Raw genomic sequence first — 26913 nt, forward strand, 5'->3', positions numbered from 1 at the left:
TAGTTTTATGTGAAAAGTCTCTGATAAATGGGCCAATAAAAGTCAACATTCCTAAAAAACTTCTAAGTTCACCTGCGTCCTTAGGTCTGTCAAAATTTTGAATGGCTGTCATTTTTTTTCCCTCATCGGTAATATTCCTTCTCCATCTAGTGTTAATCCTAAGAAATTCACTTTTTCCTGACCATAACACGATTTTTCTTCGTTAATGGTAAGTCCATTTTTTTAATAACTTCCCTAACCATATTTTCTATTTCCTTTAGTTCTTTCAACGATTTACCGTACATCAAAATATCATCTAGGTATATAAGAACATTTTTGCAATTTCTGAAAACTTTCTCCATCTCTTTTTGAAAAATCTCCGGTGCACAAGATAGCCCGAAAGGTAATCTCTTGAACCGCATTAATCCATTCATCGTCATAAACGCAGTCAAATGGCGCACCTCACTATGTAATTCTATGTGAAAGTATGCGTCTTTCAAATCTATCTTAGAAAACAAAATCTTTCCATCGTTGTTGGGGATATCAGTCCAAATTCTTTCTAACGATGGCATGGGGTACGGATCTCGTATGATAGCCTTATTCGCTTCTCTATAATCAATAACAATTCTAAAGTCCTTATTTCCTTTCGGCACTAGCACCATAGGTGACACAAAAGATATTTCTGCATCCTCGCTGTCTACATACTCAATGATACCGTTAAGCTCCATTTCCTCTAGTCTCTCATTCACGGCTCTCTCAAATGCTTTAGGTATATTACTAGCTTAAGAGGCCCGGTTACAGTGCTACGCACGGAAACTCCAGGCTGCACAGAAACAACTGGAGCATGCCACCTCGTTCCTCGTGGAAATTGGAAGTCTCATGGCATTCCAAGGAAAGATTGCTGGAGAGCCTGGAAATGTGGGGTGTTCAGTCAAAGTCAGGTGCGCATGGAACGTGGTGCATGAAGTAAAGCTCCACCTTCCAGCATGGAAGTTCAATTGATTGTCCCGTCGTTTACGTGATCGTTTTGGTTGCAGGCGCTGCATGAAACGAAAATGCAGTAAGGATAGCCAAGGAAGATGTACACATGTATTGTTTGTATTTTGCTGCCGTCTTGTTCTAGGTTCTGGTAGATGTATTGTTAGTGAATAGCCGGTTCAAACTGAAAGAATGGATATTTATATTTATGTAATGTCTAATTTTCTGTTTTCAGTAATTACGTCACACTCTGGTTCAGTAGAAGAATCATCTGTCAACGACCTCTCGGTAGACGATGTTGCTTGTGGAGACACCTTCCTCGTCAGCGCGTTTCGGGTTCGGTATCAGCACAGCAATGTTCGCTCGTGATGTCACCCGCGAGAGTGCAACGTATAGCTGGCCATGGGCGAAAACATCTTGCGGCAGATATAGGCCCAAATGGTGAAGCGATTGCCCTTGCGACTTGTTGATGGTCATCGCAAAGCACACTTGCACCGGAAACTGTTTACGGCGGATCTGGAACGGGTGACCCTTATCGTTGCTGTCACAGAAGATCCGTGGAAGCAGGACGTCTTCGTCTCTCCGCGTGCCTGTCAGAATTTTAGCGTGTAAACAGTTTCGCTTTAGGCCTACAATTTGCAAACGCGTACCGTTACACAATCCCATGTCGGAATTAAGATTGCGCAATAAAAGTACTGGTGCAAATCGTTTCAGCCGCAACCGATGCACTGGGATGCCGCTGACATTGAGTGTGTTCAAGTATTCGGAAGGAAGTTGCAGATGCTCGTGTTCCTCCGGGTTGACCAATGTATCGACCGAACGGTACTCCTGTTCCGGTCCAGGAATTCGGTCTAGGACCAGGTTGTTCACGCTGGCAACATCCACGTTAAGCGGCGACAGAATAGCCCGATCCGAAAAGAATGACGGATGTTGGAAGTGCCGTTGCATGTCCGGGTAGATTTTGTCGATCAGGGTGTTAAGGTCGTTTGTCGGATTCGCAGTATGGGGCACAATCATATCGTGCGGTATTTTTGCCAACGATGGATCCAGTCCTGCAAACGTATCGTGCCGTCCTTCACCGATACGAAGCAGAAGGTTGGCAAAATCTCGCAACTCACTGGCTTGGTTCGCGTTTGGTGCCGTGCGTACCCGCATGTTATCGCGCAATTGTAGCGACCTAAACAGGGGCCATAATGTGCTCTTCTTGATGCACTCGTTGATGATTTGTGCATCCGTGCCCTTCGGTACGATCGGTAAAATTTGCCGAAAGTCACCGGACAGCAGCACCACCTTACCGCCGAAAGGAAGCTGCACACCCGTTATGTCCTGCAGGGTCCGATCGACTGCTTCGAGAGCAAACCGACTGCTCATCGACGCCTCATCCCAAACGATCAGTGCTGTTTGTTGAAGCATTTCGGCCCGTTTCGACTGAACCGTAATGCTACAGGTGGAATGATTGTTTAAGTCCAGCGGCAACTTAAACGTGGAGTGTACTGTTTTCCCTCCTGTAAGCAACAGTGCTGCTATGCCGCTTGCTGCAGTTGCGAGCGCAATTTCTCCGCAGCGACGGACGTGTGCCAGTATCTTTTCTACCAAAAAAGATTTACCCGTTCCACCAGGGCCATCCAGGAAGAATAACCGTTGGTCACCAGCGTTCGCTTGGCTTGCCGCCGTCGCTAATTGACGATCGATTGCCGCCGTGACCGTTTCGTACACCATGCGTTGTTCGTCGTTGAGCTGATGTACGGTGGCAAGGGTAGCATCGAGATCCGTGATCAGATACGATCGTTCAGCGATAATGAACTCGTTGACATCATCATCGTCCATGATGTGTGCCTGAACGTGTTCATACTCCGAAAGCTGAGGCATTCCTGGGAAACTGGTCAAATCCTTCGATGGCGTCGTACCGCGCAGGTAGCGATCGATGTCACTCAGCGCCCGGAAGTGTTCAACATCACGTAGCAGCTTATTCAGGTCGGATTCCTCCGTCGTGTACCGGTCGCGATTGCGGTGGTGAAAATCTTCACTCATTTCACTCGCATAGCTTTCCCACAGGGTGCGCGGGTTTTGTGGCATCCCAGACGAAAGGATGAGTGCGAAGAAATGGCGCAACTGGGCGGGCATACGATAAGTGGCCGCTTCTTCTAGAGCACGATCCCACTCGGAATCATCCTCAAGCAGCCCTTCGTTGATGGCAGCCTGCTGAAACGTTTCGCACACCGAACCGTTAACAGTACGCAGATCCTCGTACGATGTTGGACCCTTGCGGTAGCAAAGAAGCAACCGTAAGCAGTAGCGTTCCATAAGCTGCATGCTACAGGACACCATTCGGCCGATCACTGTCTTGTGCCCGGTACGTATGCGACGGATCCAGTGCTTTGTTCCCGGTTCCTGCCACGGTAGTCGCTGGTTCGCAGTTGGTTTCGCGTACCGGTAGTACGTCGGGACATCGTGGTACAGGAGCGCTCTGGCAAAGTTGTCATGTGCCGCCAGCTGGAAGAATCGTGTCAACATGGTATGGTTACCACGGTTTAATACGCACGAAACGGTTTCGTTTGCCCGGAAAAACACGTTCTGTTGATTTTCCAGATGGATAGGCAGTGTAACAACGGTGTGCGTTTTTGCTTGCAACTCAAAGCGCATTATTCGCCAGCAGCTGTCCGTCGGTGAAAGGTAGCGTGCATCGATATGCTGCTGAATTTCATCGTTGCCTACCGCCAGGGTAACGCTCAGACGGTCGTGCCCCTTGTACACGTATTTGTACAAATATTTCACGCTGCTGATCGAAGTACACACCTCAACGTTGATGTGGCAATTGTACTTATGCGTGAACCATGGGTTGTAGGGCACGACGTACCGGTTGTCCAGCTCGATTCCTTTCACCGTCACACTGCGCCCATTGTTACGACGACGGTACTGTGGATAGCCATTATCCATGCTGCGCGTCTGTTCGCAGAATGACTTTGGGAACCCTTTTTCGCATGTACCATCCTTCATGCAAGGTGCGGCAGGATTGGCAGCCCCACACGGTCCATGCATCATACAGCTCTGTACCGTCTCGAACAGTTGCGACGACGTTGCAGGATTAGGAAGTTCGGCAGACACGATCTTGTCGTAGTCTGCCGAGGTCTGCGGTTTGTCTTCCTCGGCGAGAATCACGAGTATGTGTGCATGGGGAAGGCCACGTTTTTGGAACTCGATCACGTGAATGCGAGCTACCTCAATCCCGAGAGCTCCCATGGTTAGGTCATTCAGTATGGCTTTCAGCTTTAACCGAAAGACACGTACGATAACATCGGGTCGATCCGGGGCCTGCTGACGTGGAAGTAGGCACTGTGTGATTTCCGGCCACTTCGGATTGCACGTGACGGTGATAAACAGGTCCGGTTTACCCAAAGCTCGAACAATAGCCATTGCGTCTTGATATTGCGCTCGCATATATCGATTGCTACCGACAAATGATGGTCCGAGAATAACACGCGTGCCCGTACGCGACAGGTTCGAGGGCGGATCGATGATGGAACGACGGGGTGCAACAGGTGGTTCTTGCACTACAGGGATTTCCACAGCCACATTAGGCAAATTATCGGGATGAAGATCCGCGATGGTACCTTCAGCGCCGGCAAGATCCATAAAGCCCGTGTACGCCTCAGTGCGAAGTTGTGCCTGGTGCTCTCGCAAATATTTCAACCGCTGCATCTCTATCTTACAGTACTGGTCTACACAGTACTGCTGAAACAATCGTCCGGCACGATGCATAAGCGTTTGAGCGTTTTCCCGCCAGGCTATGCGATATGCGGCATATTCGCGTGGCGTTATTTGATTTGCTGAACGCTCTGCTCCATCCAACTCAGGATTAGGATCCTCAGCAGCATCATCATTTTCATCTATGTGCGCCGCTCCGTTGCTCGAACTTGTTGGTCTGCTTGGTTGTTGCTGCTGTCTGGTTCGGCGCTGTACCTTTGGCATACCGTAAGTCCAACCGGTTTCACCCCGCGGAAACAGAATCGGGTATTGGAGTGCATCTGCCAACTGGTTGGTATCAAACACAGGCTGCAAGTATCCTGTGGCACGATGCTGCAGCACAATATCGCGTGTATGTTCCGTGGCTCCGGTAGTATCATCGCACACGAACACGCCACCAACTTCATCTGCAGTCGGTGCATTGTAACGCCGTTGATCGATGCCTGGTATACGCGAGTGGATGCAAAGCCGCAGATCATCTCGAACAGACATCCGTTCGTACGCATGCTTAAACATCTCTGCAATCGGATTGTGAGTCGAAAAAACACGTTGCAAAATGGCCAATATTTCACGATTCAGCTCACTACCATATGCTATGGCCCGAGCGTTCAGCATTTCGTCGTACTGACCCTCCGAGCTTGAATCATAAAAGTACAGCTGTGCGTAGCATGGTGGACGTCCTGGAAGCACAGCGAGCGAACCGATTCGATGGCAAAGCGCACCTTGTATGCGATAGTTGTAAATTCCACCGTGACCGACTCGTAGATCCTGGCGTACTGGGTCATTTCCTCGTATTGAGGCACCGATAGAGGTGAAGGCAAACGCATTATTGTATCGCCGGATGTTGAGCAGAAATTGCGGCACGTCAAATAGTTGGCGCAACTCTGCTGGCGGTTCGGGAAACGGTGGAAGCACAACTTGTCCACTGTTGCAGCACACACTGGGCGGCTCTCCAGGCCACTTGAGAGCGGAACAGAAATTGCAAGGTACGCGTGGTGCAAGCGTATGAAGCGAGGGACAACTGTACGACTCATGGTTCCCATGTGCTACTCTCAGATGGCCGGTCATACGACGCCGGGCTATGAATTGTCGCTGCTGATCTGCTTCATGGTCGCGAAGATGGCGCACGTATGTTTGTAGCTGCTGATGTATTGGCACTCGGATAGCAACTGCTGCAGTTGGGTCTACCAATGCTGGTGTTGGTGCTGGTGCTGGTGCTGGTACTGGTGCTGATGCTGGTGCTGGGGCGCGGTTGACCACAGTTGCGACATTCGGAGTTTGCACCATGCGCTTCCTGGCATTGTACAGTGCCTGTCGCTTTCTGGCGAGCCTTGCCTTCTTCTCGGGTGGTGTTTCATCCGGTGGGGTGGAGTACCGTCCAGCGATTTCATTGAGCAAATCATCGTCAATATTCCTTCGTAGTTGTTGTTGTTGCAAGATTGCTGGAGCTCCTGATAAGGATGTCCCGGCCGAAGTAGACGGTACAGCCTGTTGGTCGTCCTGTACAGCTGCCACCGTAGGAGCTGCTCCCGCGAGGCGCTTCTTGGCCCTGTACAGCGCTTGTCGCTTTCTGGCGAGCCTTGCCTTCTTCTCGGGTGGTGTTTCATCCGGTGGGGTGGAGTATCGTCCAGCGATTTCATTGAGCAATTCGTCGTCCGTATTCCTTCGTTGTTGTTGTTGCAGGATTGCAGAAGCTGCTGATAAGGATGACCCGGCCAAAGTTGAAGGTACAGCCTGTTGGTCGTCCTGTACAGCTGCCAGCGTAGGAGCTGCACCCGGGAGGCGCTTCTTGGCCCTGTACAACGCCTGTCGCTTCCTTTGAAGCCTTGCTTTCTTTTCGTTCGGAGTTTCTTCCGGTGGAGTGAGATTCTGTGAGACGATATCACTTACGGAGGGCTGCATGGTTTGTGGATAGGGTTCTGTAACTGGGGCTGTTGAAAATTGTAAAACAAAAAAAAAGAATTTTAGATAAGTGCTGTGAATAAAAGAAAGTAGGAAATATTATACCTGACATGATGTCAATCATAGGGCAACCGTTGCCCACACTTTCCTCATTATGCTCCATATCGTAGCAAAAACAGAATTGCAAGAAAACGCCGGAACACAGAAACACAGGAACACAGGAACACAGGAACACACGTTCCACGCAGGAACAACAAATTGAACCACAAAACGTACACGAAACGTACGTTACGAAAATAATCTCCTTACACTAAATCTACACTGCCCTGCGTACTAAACTACACTACAATACACAACACTTTTCTAAACTACACTACACTATACTTCACCATGCGCACCTAAAGAAATTAACCTAATACTCAAACTAAACTAAAAAAACTGGAAATCAACTTAAAAAAGTGTAAATCGCACCTATAACCGTATTAATAAACGATATTCGTTTTGTCAAAAAATATATCATATCGCGTAGCCAACTCGATCGTTCGCTCGCTCGCTCGCTTGCTCGTACGCGCATGCGCTGGCAGGGGCTCGCAAGGGCGAGTCGATAGTGTGCGCACTGCTCGGTCGAGTTCGGAAAGCGAGGAAACGGTTGAGCACCCCTGCAGCGTTGGTCGTGCTCACGATGGTAGGGGTATTCGTCGTGCGGTCGTGCGAGCGTGATGGTGTTATACGGCAGCGAAGGCAGAACGGGCGAGATAGAAACAGCGTAACGCAAAGTGTGACATCGAGCGTCAGCGTTAACGAAAATTTATATATAGACTAGCTTAAGAGGCCCGGTTACAGTGCTACGCACGGAAACTCCAGGCTGCACAGAAACAACTGGAGCATGCCACCTCGTTCCTCGTGGAAATTGGAAGTCTCATGGCATTCCAAGGAAAGATTGCTGGAGAGCCTGGAAATGTGGGGTGTTCAGTCAAAGTCAGGTGCGCATGGAACGTGGTGCATGAAGTAAAGCTCCACCTTCCAGCATGGAAGTTCAATTGATTGTCCCGTCGTTTACGTGATCGTTTTGGTTGCAGGCGCTGCATGAAACGAAAATGCAGTAAGGATAGCCAAGGAAGATGTACACATGTATTGTTTGTATTTTGCTGCCGTCTTGTTCTAGGTTCTGGTAGATGTATTGTTAGTGAATAGCCGGTTCAAACTGAAAGAATGGATATTTATATTTATGTAATGTCTAATTTTCTGTTTTCAGTAATTACGTCACACTCTGGTTCAGTAGAAGAATCATCTGTCAACGACCTCTCGGTAGACGATGTTGCTTGTGGAGACACCTTCCTCGTCAGCGCGTTTCGGGTTCGGTATCAGCACAGCAATGTTCGTTCGTGATGTCACCCGCGAGAGTGCAACGTATAGCTGGCCATGGGCGAAAACATCTTGCGGCAGATATAGGCCCAAATGGTGAAGCGATTGCCCTTGCGACTTGTTGATGGTCATCGCAAAGCACACTTGCACCGGAAACTGTTTACGGCGGATCTGGAACGGGTGACCCTTATCGTTGCTGTCACAGAAGATCCGTGGAAGCAGGACGTCTTCGTCTCTCCGCGTGCCTGTCAGAATTTTAGCGTGTAAACAGTTTCGCTTTAGGCCTACAATTTGCAAACGCGTACCGTTACACAATCCCATGTCGGAATTAAGATTGCGCAATAAAAGTACTGGTGCAAATCGTTTCAGCCGCAAGCGATGCACTGGGATGCCGCTGACATTGAGTGTGTTCAAGTATTCGGAAGGAAGTTGCAGATGCTCGTGTTCCTCCGGGTTGACCAATGTATCGACCGAACGGTACTCCTGTTCCGGTCCAGGAATTCGGTCTAGGACCAGGTTGTTCACGCTGGCAACATCCACGTTAAGCGGCGACAGAATAGCCCGATCCGAAAAGAATGACGGATGTTGGAAGTGCCGTTGCATGTCCGGGTAGATTTTGTCGATCAGGGTGTTAAGGTCGTTTGTCGGATTCGCAGTATGGGGCACAATCATATCGTGCGGTATTTTTGCCAACGATGGATCCAGTCCTGCAAACGTATCGTGCCGTCCTTCACCGATACGAAGCAGAAGGTTGGCAAAATCTCGCAACTCACTGGCTTGGTTCGCGTTTGGTGCCGTGCGTACCCGCATGTTATCGCGCAATTGTAGCGACCTAAACAGGGGCCATAATGTGCTCTTCTTGATGCACTCGTTGATGATTTGTGCATCCGTGCCCTTCGGTACGATCGGTAAAATTTGCCGAAAGTCACCGGACAGCAGCACCACCTTACCGCCGAAAGGAAGCTGCACACCCGTTATGTCCTGCAGGGTCCGATCGACTGCTTCGAGAGCAAACCGACTGCTCATCGACGCCTCATCCCAAACGATCAGTGCTGTTTGTCGAAGCATTTCGGCCCGTTTCGACTGAACCGTAATGCTACAGGTGGAATGATTGTTTAAGTCCAGCGGCAACTTAAACGTGGAGTGTACTGTTTTCCCTCCTGTAAGCAACAGTGCTGCTATGCCGCTTGCTGCAGTTGCGAGCGCAATTTCTCCGCAGCGACGGACGTGTGCCAGTATCTTTTCTACCAAAAAAGATTTACCCGTTCCACCAGGGCCATCCAGGAAGAATAACCGTTGGTCACCAGCGTTCGCTTGGCTTGCCGCCGTCGCTAATTGACGATCGATTGCCGCCGTGACCGTTTCGTACACCATGCGTTGTTCGTCGTTGAGCTGATGTACGGTGGCAAGGGTAGCATCGAGATCCGTGATCAGATACGATCGTTCAGCGATAATGAACTCGTTGACATCATCATCGTCCATGATGTGTGCCTGAACGTGTTCATACTCCGAAAGCTGAGGCATTCCTGGGAAACTGGTCAAATCCTTCGATGGCGTCGTACCGCGCAGGTAGCGATCGATGTCACTCAGCGCCCGGAAGTGTTCAACATCACGTAGCAGCTTATTCAGGTCGGATTCCTCCGTCGTGTACCGGTCGCGATTGCGGTGGTGAAAATCTTCACTCATTTCACTCGCATAGCTTTCCCACAGGGTGCGCGGGTTTTGTGGCATCCCAGACGAAAGGATGAGTGCGAAGAAATGGCGCAACTGGGCGGGCATACGATAAGTGGCCGCTTCTTCTAGAGCACGATCCCACTCGGAATCATCCTCAAGCAGCCCTTCGTTGATGGCAGCCTGCTGAAACGTTTCGCACACCGAACCGTTAACAGTACGCAGATCCTCGTACGATGTTGGACCCTTGCGGTAGCAAAGAAGCAACCGTAAGCAGTAGCGTTCCATAAGCTGCATGCTACAGGACACCATTCGGCCGATCACTGTCTTGTGCCCGGTACGTATGCGACGGATCCAGTGCTTTGTTCCCGGTTCCTGCCACGGTAGTCGCTGGTTCGCAGTTGGTTTCGCGTACCGGTAGTACGTCGGGACATCGTGGTACAGGAGCGCTCTGGCAAAGTTGTCATGTGCCGCCAGCTGGAAGAATCGTGTCAACATGGTATGGTTACCACGGTTTAATACGCACGAAACGGTTTCGTTTGCCCGGAAAAACACGTTCTGTTGATTTTCCAGATGGATAGGCAGTGTAACAACGGTGTGCGTTTTTGCTTGCAACTCAAAGCGCATTATTCGCCAGCAGCTGTCCGTCGGTGAAAGGTAGCGTGCATCGATATGCTGCTGAATTTCATCGTTGCCTACCGCCAGGGTAACGCTCAGACGGTCGTGCCCCTTGTACACGTATTTGTACAAATATTTCACGCTGCTGATCGAAGTACACACCTCAACGTTGATGTGGCAATTGTACTTATGCGTGAACCATGGGTTGTAGGGCACGACGTACCGGTTGTCCAGCTCGATTCCTTTCACCGTCACACTGCGCCCATTGTTACGACGACGGTACTGTGGATAGCCATTATCCATGCTGCGCGTCTGTTCGCAGAATGACTTTGGGAACCCTTTTTCGCATGTACCATCCTTCATGCAAGGTGCGGCAGGATTGGCAGCCCCACACGGTCCATGCATCATACAGCTCTGTACCGTCTCGAACAGTTGCGACGACGTTGCAGGATTAGGAAGTTCGGCAGACACGATCTTGTCGTAGTCTGCCGGGGTCTGCGGTTTGTCTTCCTCGGCGAGAATCACGAGTATGTGTGCATGGGGAAGGCATGGGGGTGTGACGTTTTTGGAACTCGATCACGTGAATGCGAGCTACCTCAATCCCGAGAGCTCCCATGGTTAGGTCATTCAGTATGGCTTTCAGCTTTAACCGAAAGACACGTACGATAACATCGGGTCGATCCGGGGCCTGCTGACGTGGAAGTAGGCACTGTGTGATTTCCGGCCACTTCGGATTGCACATGACGGTGATAAACAGGTCCGGTTTACCCAAAGCTCGAACAATAGCCATTGCGTCTTGATATTGCGCTCGCATATATCGATTGCTACCGACAAATGATGGTCCGAGAATAACACGCGTGCCCGTACGCGACAGGTTCGAGGGCGGATCGATGATGGAACGACGGGGTGCAACAGGTGGTTCTTGCACTACAGGGATTTCCACAGCCACATTAGGCAAATTATCGGGATGAAGATCCGCGATGGTACCTTCAGCGCCGGCAAGATCCATAAAGCCCGTGTACGCCTCAGTGCGAAGTTGTGCCTGGTGCTCTCGCAAATATTTCAACCGCTGCATCTCTATCTTACAGTACTGGTCTACACAGTACTGCTGAAACAATCGTCCGGCACGATGCATAAGCGTTTGAGCGTTTTCCCGCCAGGCTATGCGATATGCGGCATATTCGCGTGGCGTTATTTGATTTGCTGAACGCTCTGCTCCATCCAACTCAGGATTAGGATCCTCAGCAGCATCATCATTTTCATCTATGTGCGCCGCTCCGTTGCTCGAACTTGTTGGTCTGCTTGGTTGTTGCTGCTGTCTGGTTCGGCGCTGTACCTTTGGCATACCGTAAGTCCAACCGGTTTCACCCCGCGGAAACAGAATCGGGTATTGGAGTGCATCTGCCAACTGGTTGGTATCAAACACAGGCTGCAAGTATCCTGTGGCACGATGCTGCAGCACAATATCGCGTGTATGTTCCGTGGCTCCGGTAGTATCATCGCACACGAACACGCCACCAACTTCATCTGCAGTCGGTGCATTGTAACGCCGTTGATCGATGCCTGGTATACGCGAGTGGATGCAAAGCCGCAGATCATCTCGAACAGACATCCGTTCGTACGCATGCTTAAACATCTCTGCAATCGGATTGTGAGTCGAAAAAACACGTTGCAAAATGGCCAATATTTCACGATTCAGCTCACTACCATATGCTATGGCCCGAGCGTTCAGCATTTCGTCGTACTGACCCTCCGAGCTTGAATCATAAAAGTACAGCTGTGCGTAGCATGGTGGACGTCCTGGAAGCACAGCGAGCGAACCGATTCGATGGCAAAGCGCACCTTGTATGCGATAGTTGTAAATTCCACCGTGACCGACTCGTAGATCCTGGCGTACTGGGTCATTTCCTCGTATTGAGGCACCGATAGAGGTGAAGGCAAACGCATTATTGTATCGCCGGATGTTGAGCAGAAATTGCGGCACGTCAAATAGTTGGCGCAACTCTGCTGGCGGTTCGGGAAACGGTGGAAGCACAACTTGTCCACTGTTGCAGCACACACTGGGCGGCTCTCCAGGCCACTTGAGAGCGGAACAGAAATTGCAAGGTACGCGTGGTGCAAGCGTATGAAGCGAGGGACAACTGTACGACTCATGGTTCCCATGTGCTACTCTCAGATGGCCGGTCATACGACGCCGGGCTATGAATTGTCGCTGCTGATCTGCTTCATGGTCGCGAAGATGGCGCACGTATGTTTGTAGCTGCTGATGTATTGGCACTCGGATAGCAACTGCTGCAGTTGGGTCTACCAATGCTGGTGTTGGTGCTGGTGCTGGTGCTGGTACTGGTGCTGATGCTGGTGCTGGGGCGCGGTTGACCACAGTTGCGACATTCGGAGTTTGCACCATGCGCTTCCTGGCATTGTACAGTGCCTGTCGCTTTCTGACGAGCCTTGCCTTCTTCTCGGGTGGTGTTTCATCCGGTGGGGTGGAGTACCGTCCAGCGATTTCATTGAGCAAATCATCGTCAATATTCCTTCGTAGTTGTTGTTGTTGCAAGATTGCTGGAGCTCCTGATAAGGATGTCCCGGCCGAAGTAGACGGTACAGCCTGTTGGTCGTCCTGTACAGCTGCCACCGTAGGAGCTGCTCCCGCGAGGCGCTTCTTGGCCCTGTACAGCGCTTGTCGCTTTCTGGCGAGCCTTGCCTTCTTCTCGGGTGGTGTTTCATCCGGTGGGGTGGAGTATCGTCCAGCGATTTCATTGAGCAATTCGTCGTCCGTATTCCTTCGTTGTTGTTGTTGCAGGATTGCAGAAGCTGCTGATAAGGATGACCCGGCCAAAGTTGAAGGTACAGCCTGTTGGTCGTCCTGTACAGCTGCCAGCGTAGGAGCTGCACCCGGGAGGCGCTTCTTGGCCCTGTACAACGCCTGTCGCTTCCTTTGAAGCCTTGCTTTCTTTTCGTTCGGAGTTTCTTCCGGTGGAGTGAGATTCTGTGAGACGATATCACTTACGGAGGGCTGCATGGTTTGTGGATAGGGTTCTGTAACTGGGGCTGTTGAAAATTGTAAAACAAAAAAAAAGAATTTTAGATAAGTGCTGTGAATAAAAGAAAGTAGGAAATATTATACCTGACATGATGTCAATCATAGGGCAACCGTTGCCCACACTTTCCTCATTATGCTCCATATCGTAGCAAAAACAGAATTGCAAGAAAACGCCGGAACACAGAAACACAGGAACACAGGAACACAGGAACACACGTTCCACGCAGGAACAACAAATTGAACCACAAAACGTACACGAAACGTACGTTACGAAAATAATCTCCTTACACTAAATCTACACTGCCCTGCGTACTAAACTACACTACAATACACAACACTTTTCTAAACTACACTACACTATACTTCACCATGCGCACCTAAAGAAATTAACCTAATACTCAAACTAAACTAAAAAAACTGGAAATCAACTTAAAAAAGTGTAAATCGCACCTATAACCGTATTAATAAACGATATTCGTTTTGTCAAAAAATATATCATATCGCGTAGCCAACTCGATCGTTCGCTCGCTCGCTCGCTTGCTCGTACGCGCATGCGCTGGCAGGGGCTCGCAAGGGCGAGTCGATAGTGTGCGCACTGCTCGGTCGAGTTCGGAAAGCGAGGAAACGGTTGAGCACCCCTGCAGCGTTGGTCGTGCTCACGATGGTAGGGGTATTCGTCGTGCGGTCGTGCGAGCGTGATGGTGTTATACGGCAGCGAAGGCAGAACGGGCGAGATAGAAACAGCGTAACGCAAAGTGTGACATCGAGCGTCAGCGTTAACGAAAATTTATATATAGATAACGTATTATTTGTTTGGGTGTGACTGTTTTGTCTATTCTAAATTTCACCGCACCAATATTCAATTTAGGAAATGTATCCTTTACTGTCGTCTCTTGTGTTTTGTTACGCAACATATAATGCTTTCCAGGTCCTATGCATACTAAACCTAAGCTGACTGCTGTGTTAAAACTTAACAGGGATATTTCAGCTCCCTTTACCACAAAAAATTTTGCCATAGTTCTATTAGTTCCACCTGCACATATTATTGCTTTAAATGAGCATTCTACGTCCAAAACTGCACTATTCGCATAACTCCGCAGCGTTGTTTCAGGGTGTGGCTGCCATTCACGCACACTTGACTGGGCGTGTGTCCTTATTTGCCACCAACTCTCAGCAGTAACAGTGTTCACCGATGCCCCAGTATCTAGTAAGAAAATGATAGGCACATTTCCGATCATGCAGTTAATGCGCCTTGGATCGTCGGTTACTGCATGCCTTCCTCGTTCGTCGGAAAACTGTTAAAGTAAATTAAAATAAAACGAAATAAATAAGATAAGTGAATCAAAAATACACTTTTGCCCACACACTGATGAACTTTTGACGGCGAGCAATATATATACACATATATATACACACATATACATACATATACACATACATATATACATATATACACATATATATACATACACACACATATACACATATACACACATACACACATACACATATACATATATAGCATGATAATAATTTTTTTTTGTTGTTGTTGTTGTTATTTTATTTTTTTATTTTTTTTTTAATTTATTTATTTTATTTAATTTTTTTTCTTTATTTATTTATTTATTTATTTATTTATTTATTTATTTATTTATTTATTTATTTATTTATTTATTTTATTTTTTTTTGGTACCGTTCTGCAGCGGGGTCTCCTATTACCACCTGATTAATGTCCTCGGTCTGCTTCTTCACCACATTTGGAAATCGATTTGATCCCAATCTGGTTCTGCAACAAATTGCCAGATGTCCTATGGCACCGCACCGGAAGCATTTTGATCTGGATGCTCCACACTTCCCCCAGCCATGTATTTTGTCACACTTTGAGCATTTCGTTGCTCCCTTATTATACGTGTTCCGAAAACCGTTTGGATGCATTCCCGATAGTCTCTTGTTTTGTTGTTGTTCGTACGGCTCATATCGTTCCCTTTTCGTTCTCCACGAAGTCACTGCCGCTACATAATTATCGCTATCTGTAAATTCTTTTGTCGTGCTTTTGGCAAGCTTTTGTTCTATCTCTCTCTTTTCCATTCTTACGAAATCAAGGTGTTTACCATGCTTTACTAATTTGTCCAATTCATTCCCAAATAAATCTGCCATTTCAAACAATTTTTCGGCAATCTGGGGAACCGAACGTCGCAACACAGCTTGCACTAACTCTTCAGTTTTCTGTTCTTCTGGCAGACCACAGAATTTCACTTGAGCTTCTAATCTTAACACCCAATCACCAAATGTTTCATCAGCTTCCATTTTCATTTCTCTCAGCTTCATCCTTTCTTTTCCCTCATCACATATGCCGTTGAAAAAATCGTCTACCCCTTTCACTGTTTCTGTATACACGTCCCCTTCACCACTTTTCACTCGTCTTTCCTGCATTTCTATAATGTTTAGCAGATAGCTTCCAGCAAATACTTTTGTCATATACGTCTGACAGCTGTCCATCGACAGAAACTGCTAGTTGGGTAGCAAACAGCTGTCAGTGAGAATAAACAGCACTCTGTGTCTGAACTACGAACGAAACACATGTGTCTTCCTTCCACGAGTTATAACAATTGGCGACGAGTGACAAATTCTGAGAACCCTGGAACGCTAGCGCTACGCAGTTAAAGAAAAGCTGAAACAATCGGGTATAAGTGGAGACAGTGTCATGATCGAAGAGAAACCAACAAGCAGTGGTACAAAGCAGAACATCGCACAGAGTGAACAACGCACCACAATGGCAAAATTCGATATGGAACCTTTTAACAAAGGGCTCATGCAATGGGCCCGCTGGGTGAAACGCTTCGAAGGAGCAATGTCGGTATTTGAGGTTAAATCGAATAATAAAAAAGCCATGCTTCTGCATTACATGGGTGTTGATTCATACAATTTATTGTGTGATCATATTTCTCCGGAAGAACCAGAAGACAAAACATACGAACAAATAGTGAAGTGTTTGGATGAGCTGTTCGACCCGAAACCCCTCGAAATGGTGGAACTATGGAAGTTTCGTCAACGACTTCAGACTGAAGGCGAAACTGTAACGGAGTTCATCACGGCTTTGCAAAAAGTGGCGGCTAATTGTGATTTCGGGCAATATTTGACAAAGGCGCTCAGGAACCAGCTAGTTTTTGGTGTACGGAATCCAAGAATACGCAACCGGCTGATTGAAGAAAGAAATCTAACACTGGAAAAAGCTAAGCAAATTGCTTTAGCCATGGAAGCCGCCGGAGATGGCGCTGAAGTGCTGAATAGCAGAAGTGCTGAAGTGCTGAATAGCAGAGGTGCTGAAGTGAAAGAAGTAAACATCGTGAGCAACACAACGAAGAAAAACGTCGAGTGTTATAGATGTGGAGAATCACATTTTGCATATGTATGCAAGCACAAAAGAACCGTCTGCAAAAAGTGCGGGAAAATTGGACATTTGCAGCGCGTCTGTCGCACGAACAATAGAAGCAAAAGTGTGAGGTTAATTGATGAACAACATCAAGACAGCGAGGAGAACGAAGAGGTAAACTCAATTTTGATCAACAATTTATACCAAAATGCAAACCATACCGCAAAAATATACATAACACTAAAAGTCAATAATACTAAAATTCAATTTGAAGTAGATTCAGGATCCCCGTTTTCTATTATCAGTATGAACGACAAACAAAGATGGTTTAAAGATATCCCTATTAGAGAATCAGATATAAAATTACAAAGCTATTGTGGAGGATCTATAAAGTTATTTGGTACAATTAGTGTTATAGTGGAAAATGCTAAAACAAAATTAACACTATTTGTGGTAGAGTCTAAAAGAGGACCTATTGTAGGAAGAACATGGATGCGAGATTTGAAATTTGATTGGAACGAATTATTAAGTAAGGGGAACTCGTACGTAAATCAAATTGTCACCCATTCTAATACTAATCAAGAAGTGATAAAAAAATTAAAAGAAGAATTCGAGGTAGTCTTTCGTAAGTCATTAGGAGAGATTTCAAATATTCAAGCATCTCTTATCCTAAAAGAAAATGCGTTGCCAATATTTCTAAAAAATCGTACTATACCATTTGCATTAAAAGAAAGTGTCGAGAAAGAAATTAACGATTTAGTAAATCAAGGAATTTTAATAAAAGACAATCGCAGTGAATGGGCTACACCAATAGTACCCGTAAAAAAATCAGGAAACCGTGTACGATTGTGTGGAGATTATAAATTAACGGTGAACAAAAACTTGGTAATAGACGAGTTTCCTTTGCCCACAATAGAGGAGCTTTTTGCTAACATGGCTGGGGGAGAAAAATTCTCGAAAATAGATTTAGCGCAGGCATATTTACAGATGACAGTTAAACCTGAACATCAGGAATTTTTAACACTGAACACTCACATGGGACTATTCAGACCAACACGGTTAATGTACGGGGTTGCTTCTGCCCCAGCCATATTCCAAAGAGAAATCACACAGATTCTCCAAGGAATTCCAGGCGTTTCTGTATTTTTAGATGATGTTAAAATAACAGCTCCTGATGACAAGACCCATGTGGAAAGACTGCGCACTGTTTTAAAACGATTTCAAGACCATAATATGAGAGTGAATGATAGCAAATGTAATTTCCTTGCAGATTGCATAGAATACTGTGGATACAGGATCGACAAGTACGGTATTCACAAAATAAAGGAGAAAATTACTGCCATTCAACTAATGCCAAAACCAAGGAACAAAGATGAGGTAAGAGCTTTTGTAGGCCTTGTGAATTATTACGCGAGATTTATCCCAAATTTATGTGAAAAGATCTATCCCATAAATAATTTACTTAAAAACGAAATTCCTTTCGAATGGCATGAAGGTTGCCAGGACGCATTTGAATGGATCAAAAAGGAAATGCAATCTGAACGGATCTTGGTACACTACGATCCTAGCTTACCAATAGCTCTAGCAGTAGATGCTTCGCCCTACGGAGTTGGCGCCGTTTTAAGTCACATCTATCCAGATGGCAAAGAATATCCAATTCAATACGCATCTCAAACACTATCACCAACCCAACAAAGATATACTCAGGTGGATAAAGAAGCATATGCGATTATTTTCGGAGTTAAAAAGTTTTACCGATATCTTTATGGAAGAAAATTTATCTTAATAACCGATAACAAGCCAGTTTCTCAAATTCTATCACCACAGAAAGGTTTGCCAACGCTATCAGCAACTCGCATGCAACATTACGCTGTATTTCTAGAATCATTCAATTTTGAGATTAGATATCGACCATCAAAAGAACACGGAAATGCTGACGGAATGTCACGATTGCCAATCCGAGACATTCAGCTGGAGGATACAGAAGAACCCGATGAAATTGAACTAAATCAAATAGAAAATCTTCCCGTATCAGTAGAAGAACTTAGTAAAGAGACTAGCAAAGACATAAATGTTCAATTACTAATAGACGGATTAAATTCAGGGAGAACAGTATCCATTAACGATCGTTTTGGAATCGACCAGACACAATTTTCTCTTCAAAAGGGATGTCTTATGAGAGGCGCTAGGGTCTACGTTCCACCTCAATTACGAAATCGAGTCTTAGACGAACTTCATGAAGGCCATTTCGGCATATCACGCATGAAATCTCTTGCTAGATCTTATTGTTGGTGGAAAAATATGGATAACGACATAGAAAGATTATCAAAAAACTGTGTTTCTTGTGCAAAAGTAAGAAAAGATCCTCCTAAAGTACCAACTCATGTATGGAAGCGTCCACAATCAGTTTTTGAAAGAGTACATGCGGATTACGCTGGGCCATTTATGGGTATATATTTTCTTATTCTAGTAGATGCGTACAGCAAATGGCCTGAAGTAAAAATAACACCGGATATGAATACAGACACTACTATAGACAAAATGCGAGAAATTTTTGCCACTTTTGGCTTGCCATCAATTTTAGTGACCGATAGAGGTACACAATTCATGTCAGAAAAATTCCAAACATTCTTAAAATCTAACGGAATAACCCATAAAACAGGAGCTCCTTACCATCCCGCAACAAATGGTCAGGCAGAAAGATATGTACAAACAATTAAAGATAAAATTAAAACTATGCAATGCCATAAATCTGAAATTCCAAAAAAGTTACAAAACATACTGCTAGCGTACAGGAAAACAACTCATCCAAGCACAGGGGAAAGTCCCTTGCGGTTAATGTTAAACAGACAGATACGGTCTCGGCTTGATGTTATGGTACCAAAAATCGAAAAGAAATCCAATCCCGAAGTAGTACACAAAACGACAAGATCATTTGCAGTAAACGAAAGAGTAGCAACAAGAGATTTCCTTTCCCAGACCGAAAAGTGGAAATTTGGAACGATTACAAAGAAGCTAGGAAAACTGCATTACGAAATACGATTAGACGATGGAAGGATGTGGAAAAGGCACATAAACCAAATGAGATCTGGTCCTGAAGAAATATCAATCCACCATAGTAGTAACCAAAACATAGAACCTTGGATAGATGAATCAGTTTATCTGCCAGATAGGATGGAAGAGTTTCAACTCCCTCATGATTCAGAAACGGAGATGGTTAGATCTGATAATATCAATGAAGATTTAGCTTGTGGAGAAGAATCTCAAACTCAAGTTAGGAGATCAACAAGAACTCGACAACCACCAATTCGATACCGTGATTAGGGATTATTACTTTAATTTAGAATATAAATATGAATTGTCTTTCACACTTTAGCAAGTAATCACTTTATATTGTTAGGAGGAGAGAGTTGTCATATACGTCTGACAGCTGTCCATCGACAGAAACTGCTAGTTGGGTAGCAAACAGCTGTCAGTGAGAATAAACGGCACTCTGTGTCTGAACTACGAACGAAACACATGTGTCTTCCTTCCACGAGTTATAACAACTTTCAAAGCTATCAACTTCATTTCCGAATTCACTTTTCCTTTACACATCACTATTCTCTCATATTGTCCTTTAAAACGCGCCCACTCTGCTTTCCGCTCGTGGATAGGAAGCTCTTCCGAAAATGGTTTAAGCGGCCAAGAACCGGCCAAAAAATCCCCCTTGTAATCTTTTTCCTTGCTCTCACTACGCACTTCCAGGGCACACTCCAAATTGTTCTCAACTGTCCAACCTGCCATCTTTCTAAACCACTTCCGTGCTTGTTCTGTGACGATGCTGTCCGCTTGCTACACCAAAAGCGACTGATCCTGATAGCTCAGGTTGCCACCAGCCCACCCGTTGCAATGCTATGTGTGCGATCGTCACTTATACAATCACACTTGTTTACCATGGCATTGAATTCCATGGAATTGTTTTTGCCAAATCTTGGACGGCACGCCATCACGCCGGACAACAGCCGGGTTCGGTTGAATCCATCTAAGCAAACCAGTGACCGACCATCCATTGTATTCCATACAATTGTTATTGTTGAATATCGGACAGCTGTACCAGACCGGTCAGCCGGGTTCTGCTGGCTGAAATAAATAAGAAAAAGAAGAAGAAGAAGAACGCGAAACAAAAAAAAACGATATACCGCTTTATGTTTTTTTTTTTCAGCCGAGCTGAACTCGGCTACCACCCGCGTATACATTTCCTTCGAGGGGCCATGAGCTAAACTCGGCTACCACTCTGGCTTACACTTTCTTCGAGGGGCCATGAGCTAAACTCGGCTACCACCCCCGTATACATTTTCTTCGAGGGGCCATGAGCTAAACTCGGCTACCACTCTGGCTTACACTTTCTTGGAGGGGCCATGAGCTAAACTCGGCTACCACTCTGGCTTACACATTCTTCGAGGGGCCATTAGCTGAACTCGGCTACCACCCCCGTATACATTTTCTTCGAAGGGCCATGAGCTAAACTCGGCTACCACTCTGGCTTACACATTCTTCGAGGGGCCATGAGCTGAACTTGGCTACCACTCGGGCTTACACCTTTTTGGAGGGGCCATGAGATGCACCAGGCTACCACTCGGTTTATCCTTTATATCGCCTGTTTTTATCCTTCCTCTCCTTTTTTTTTTATCACTCCTTATTTTCTTCAACCTAGGAGCGCTTTTATTCATCATGGCAGGATCGCCAATGTGATATTCCATCGAAAACACCGGAACTACAGTAACACACGTCTGCTCTTTATTCCGTCCAACCTCCTACTGCCCGCACACCCACACTGCTACTCTCACATACCACAGTTACGTGGTTAAACTTCCACTGAAAAATGGGTACGAAATGTTGCTGGGTGATTCTAAAGAAACAGCTATGCGACGTTTGAAGCAATTGGAAAGAAAATTGAGCTGTAACGTTCAATTAAAATCAGGCTACGGTGAAGTGTTACGTGAATATTGCGCTAATGGTTATTTGAAGGAGGTAACAAGTGTAGATTCGCGAGTGGTTTCATGTTATCTTCCTCATAGGCCAGTGGTGAAGGAGAGTAGTGTTTCCACGAAAATTCGACCTGTTTTCGATGAATCAGCGAAAACCGCAAGTGGATATGCGTTGAACGATCTGTTGCTTACTGGACCAGTGATACAGGAATCGTTGTTTGCGATAATGCTGCGCTTCCGAATGCATGCGATAGCGTTATCGGCCGACATCGAGAAAATGTATTTGCAAGTGCAAGTGCATCCAGACCACACACCATTGCAAAGAATCTTGTGGCGATCGTCAGTGGAAATGCAGCCTAAAGAATACGAGCTGCAAAGGGTGACGTTCGGCTTGGCTCCCTCTTCTTTTCTTGCAACGCGGGTTTTGCAGCAACTAGCAGAAGATGATGGTGCAAGGTATACTAATGCGCAGCGTGTCCTCAGGGAAGATTTCTATATGGACGATCTTCTTAGTGGTGCGAATAGCTTTCAGGAAGCAAAAACCCTTCGTGCTGAGTTGAGTGAATTGTTGAGTGGAGGAGGTTTTCAATTGCGAAAGTGGGTGTCAAATGTATCAGCTGTGCTAAACGATGTGCCTGTAGAAAATCTATCGTGTCCTGATGTCGTCGGTCTTGGTGAAAATGTTCTTGTAAAAACCTTGGGTTTGTTGTGGCGACCGTGCTCAGATGACATAAGTGTAGAGATCAGGCAACCGGATGAAAATGAATTTCTTACAAGAAGAACAATTTGTTCGCAAATTGCGCGTCTCTTTGATCCGTTGGGAATCATTGCGCCTGTGATAGTATGGGCTAAGATTCTGATGCAGCAGTTGTGGATCTCAACAACGAGTTGGGATGAACCGGTTAACAAAGAGATCGAGATCAAATGGAAATCTTTTGTGGAGCAATTGTCGTGTATGCAGTGTATACGTGTTCCGCGATTTGTGCTTTTGCCTGGAAAGTGCAAACTCCAACTGCATTGTTTCTCGGATGCGTCGGAAAGGGCTTATGGTGCGTGTCTTTATGCTCGATCAATGGATGATAGTGGTTGTGTGAAGGTGTCTTTGGTGGCAGCTAAATCCAAAGTAGCACCGTTGAAACGTGTGAGTTTAGCGAAACTCGAGCTGTGTGGTGCTTTGCTAGCAGCAAAGTTGTGGAAATCGGTTTACAGGGCCTTCAAGGAACCGGAAATTCCGTGTTTTTTCTGGACGGTTTCCACTGTGGTATTGTGTTGGCTCCGATCTCCATCTTATGCTTGGGCTACCTTTGTAGCAAACAGAGTGGCTGAAGTGCAGGAAACGTGTAAGGGTTATCCGTGGCTCCATGTAAAGGGTTCAGAAAATCCTGCTGACATTGTTTCTAGAGGATTACTACCTCAAGAGTTTGCAGCACATTCGTGTTGGTTTAAAGGGCCTTCTTGGCTATCTATGCGTGAAGAGCAGTGGAATTGTGCGACAGAGTTGGCTGATCCTGAAGAAGCGTTACAAGAGCGGAAGAAAATTGTGTTGTTAAGTGCGACGGAAAAGGTGTTTGAACCGCATTTCTTGCTGGATAAGTTTTCTTCATACTGGAAAACCGTTCGGGTTGCTGCCTACTGTTCCCGATTTGTGAAAATACGTCTGGGAAAGGAACACGATCAAGGAGAGTGTTCTAATAAGGAATTTCGTGATGCGGTGAAACTGTTGGTGAAAATTCTGCAGCGGCAAGAATTTGGTGATGAAATGCTGGCGTTACGGAAGGGTGACAAAGTGTCTTTGAATTCGCGCTTGAAGTACTTGCGACCGTTTTTGGATCCTGAAGGCGTACTCCGTGTTGGTGGCCGCCTTAAACATGCTACCATCGGGTATGGTGCGAAGCATCCGATGATTCTCCCTGCTAAGACGAACTTCACTAGAATCCTGGTGAAGGCGTATCATCATTTGGCGATGCATGCTGGCCCCCGTCAAACTCTGGCTTTGGTGCGGCAGGAGTTTTGGATCCAGAGTGGAAAATCGGTTGCGAATGCTGTTTGTCGCAGCTGTGTGACATGCTTCAAGGCGGACCCTTTGCCTATCGTGCAGCCTCTGGGACAACTTCCGGCTGAGAGGACAACACCATCTAGGCCGTTTTCTTTCGTCGAAGTGGACTACTGTGGACCGGTGTTTCTAAAGCCAACGCACCGTAAGGCGGCGGCTTTAAAAGCTTACATTTCTATTTTTGTTTGTTTTAGCACCAAAGCTGTCCATATCGAGCTGTTGGAAGATCTTTCGACTGGAGCTTTCATCGCGGCTTTTCGTCGGTTCATTTCTCGGCGCGGGCTACCGATCCATGTGTACTCGGACAATGGATTGAACTTTCAAGGCGCGCAGAAGGAACTGTTGGAGCTATTTGGCATGCTGAAAAACAAGTCGGCTAAAGCGATCGTTCAGAGTGAAGCAGTGAAGCTTGGCATAACTTGGAGCTTCATCCCCCCGAGATCTCCCAACTTCGGCGGACTTTGGGAGGCAGCGGTGAAGGCGGCGAAGAGAACTATGCGGAAAGTGCTGGGCGATCGACAACTATCGTTTGGAGATTTTGTAACTGTTTTGATCCAAATTGAAGCGCAACTCAATTCTAGGTGCAACCCCTTACACCATTATCAGAAGATCCTTGCGAGCTGGATGTTCTTACTCCAGGCCATTTTCTTATGGGAGCGTCATTGTTAGCACTACCCGATCAAAATGTGTTAGAAGTTCCTATGAATAGGTTGAGACTAAAAGATCCGTTGCAACAGATTGTTCAAGATCATTGGAAAAGATGGCAGGTAGAATATATGGGAGAGTTGCATAATTCTTACCAGAAGAATAGGGCAGTGCACCAGCTGAGCAAAGGTCAAATGGTAATGCTGAAGGAAGAAGATAAGGTTAGTGGAGAGTGGTCTATGGCGAGGATAGAAGATACTCATCCAGGGAAAGACAGCGTGGTGCGAGTAGTTACAGTTAGAACAGCGAAAGGGATCTACAAACGACCAGTGTCCAAGGTATGCCTTTTACCTTTTGAGAGAGAGATAGGAGATTCATTTGAGAAATAAAAATTGTTCAATTTTGGTGGCCGCCATGTTAGGGTTCATTCATTATTTGAATTAATGGAATGAGGAACTACCGTTGTGCGGGTTTTTTGTTAGTTGGGAACGGATAGGATTGTGTCCGTCAGGAACGATAGGTTCAAGAGAAGGGTATATAAGAAATCTGAATTTTGTATCGTCCTCTTTTTGCACTGCAATTTCGCTAAAATAAAACACAACGTAGGAAAACAGACCCAATCTTTTGGTCCCAACAAATATTAATTACTTAATTTTGGATTGGGTCTGGGCCCATAACCTGTTGTAAATTACTAGGGTAATTTTCGGAGCTGAGAGAAAACACGTCTTGTTTGGTTGGATGCAGTAACGGAAGAGAGTTTTCTTTATTCCTAATTTTGACAATATAATTCTCTCTATTTGCTATAAAATTTTGTTCTATGTTTTCATTACTAAATCCAGTTCTCATGAGAATCATCTTGCGTTGGTTCATAACAACAGTTTTCTTCTAGACTTGCTTGGAAATGATGTTTTCTATCATTATAGTTTGTCATGTAGCCATTTTATACTTAAATAATATCGATTTTTTATAAAATAACGTCACAAAAAATTTGCTTTTGTTTTTCATTAATAAATCCAAACTACTAATGTAAAATGAGCTCGACGGCATCGTTCATTGATAGAAGAAAGTCTAATTTACGAACTCACCAAATCTTAGCGCTTTCAACACACTTGATCACACACAAATCCACAATTTCAGGCGTATCGAGTACTAATCGAGCAGATATGGAAAAACAATTTCGAGCAAATGTCACTTGGGATGGAAAAACAATAAAGAGCAATCGCATGTGGAACTACGAGGAGTCAAGACGTGCATTACAGGGTTTCACACTTTATCTCAAGACCGCGGGACCCCTTCCCGAATCTGTCTTAGCCAAAGCCAAGATTGCGGTATGATGCTTGAAATCGTTGATGATACCTGAAAACGTTGATGATACCTGAATTCATCGGATGCAATGCTGAATCTGCGGCACATTTCTCGAAACACACTGGCCCGCGCCGAGGACATGCGGTCGAATATTTTTTTACACGGATAACCTTTGTGTACATCAGTGTACTGTAAACAGTTAATTATTTTTTCGTGTTTTTACCAAACAAGATTATTTAAACAGTTGAAACTACTTTCTTAACACTTGTAAATATTTTAATCAAACAAATATGCATTCACTCATTTTATTAAGTTGTCTTTTTTGGTAAGAAAACGAAAAGGATAATTGAGTGTTTCTAATAGACTGATGTACACAAAGGTTATCAGTGTAAAAAAATATTCGACCGCATGTCCTCGGCGCGGGCCAGTGTGTTTCGAGAAATGTGCCGCAGATTCAGCATTGCATCCGATGGATTCAGGTATCATCAACGTTTTCAGGTATCATCAACGATTTCAAGCATCATACCGCAATCTTGGCTTTGGCTAAGACAGATTCGGGAAGGGGTCCCGCGGTCTTGAGATAAAGTGTGAAACCCTGTATCACGATACTACAATCATCAATTTGTTTCAAGGCTCTGCCGTACGTAGAGTGTATACGTTCCATGAGCCCATTTTGATCGTTGTCCTGGGACATAGCGTAGGGTCGGTATCGTTAGGTTCCTAAACTTCCTTTTGCTTTCCGTAGTCTCAATATCCATGAGACTGGGTGACTGGCCCTGCGCTCACGTGGCCGTTTTATTTAACGTCGGGTTGACCCCCCCGACGTTCAGGTACCCGGTTTCCCAGAATACCCACCCGCCTCCTGGTTCGCCAAATGCCATCATCCGCACAAGGGGTTGGATCTAGCCAGTTTACCCAAGCTAGGATATATGGAGGCACATGTTACCACTCTGCACGACGAGGACGTGTCGGAATAGGAGTTGGATAGAAGAGACTGTATTATCCCATCCCATTGCAGAGCATATAACCCAATGTTCCTATATAACCTTCATAATAACATTAACAGATAAACTGTACAATCATTCCCAAGTTAGAGCCGTGTCTGTGTTGCGTCGACTTTCCGATAAAATCGCATCCGATGGAGCACAGAAACGGCCCTATGACGAGAACCACGTAAGTCACGAATAGACTGTTATCAATATTAAGATGTCAAAATTAAGTTAGCTTGTTACTTACAATAGTTATTCTATAAATCAATATTAATGTA

At 45.8% G+C, this 26913-nt stretch overlaps 3 protein-coding genes across 3 annotated transcripts; all 3 read right to left on the minus strand.

The window, feature by feature from the left end:
• Nucleotides 1-1044: 1044 nt before the first annotated feature.
• Nucleotides 1045-7563, minus strand: LOC133392942 (uncharacterized). Its single transcript, XM_061655573.1, has 2 exons — nt 6709-7563; nt 1045-6632 (listed from the first exon to the last, which is right to left on the minus strand). The coding sequence occupies exons 1-2, from the start codon at nt 6764-6766 to the stop codon at nt 1225-1227; spliced, it is 5466 nt and encodes a 1821-aa protein (XP_061511557.1). The 5' UTR covers nt 6767-7563; the 3' UTR covers nt 1045-1224.
• Nucleotides 7564-7890: 327 nt separating this feature from the next.
• Nucleotides 7891-14099, minus strand: LOC133393107 (uncharacterized). The gene is made up of 3 exons (XM_061656569.1): nt 13385-14099; nt 10819-13308; nt 7891-10763 (listed from the first exon to the last, which is right to left on the minus strand). The coding sequence occupies exons 1-3, from the start codon at nt 13440-13442 to the stop codon at nt 7891-7893; spliced, it is 5421 nt and encodes a 1806-aa protein (XP_061512553.1). The 5' UTR covers nt 13443-14099.
• On the minus strand, nt 14077-15778 carry LOC133393108 (uncharacterized). The gene is made up of 2 exons (XM_061656570.1): nt 15023-15778; nt 14077-14595 (listed from the first exon to the last, which is right to left on the minus strand). The coding sequence occupies exons 1-2, from the start codon at nt 15776-15778 to the stop codon at nt 14077-14079; spliced, it is 1275 nt and encodes a 424-aa protein (XP_061512554.1).
• Between the last annotated feature and the right edge of the window lie 11135 nt (nt 15779-26913).

This window comes from Anopheles gambiae, chromosome 3 (assembly GCF_943734735.2).
Source record: "Anopheles gambiae chromosome 3, idAnoGambNW_F1_1, whole genome shotgun sequence".
NCBI classification, from domain to species: domain Eukaryota; kingdom Metazoa; phylum Arthropoda; class Insecta; order Diptera; family Culicidae; genus Anopheles; species Anopheles gambiae.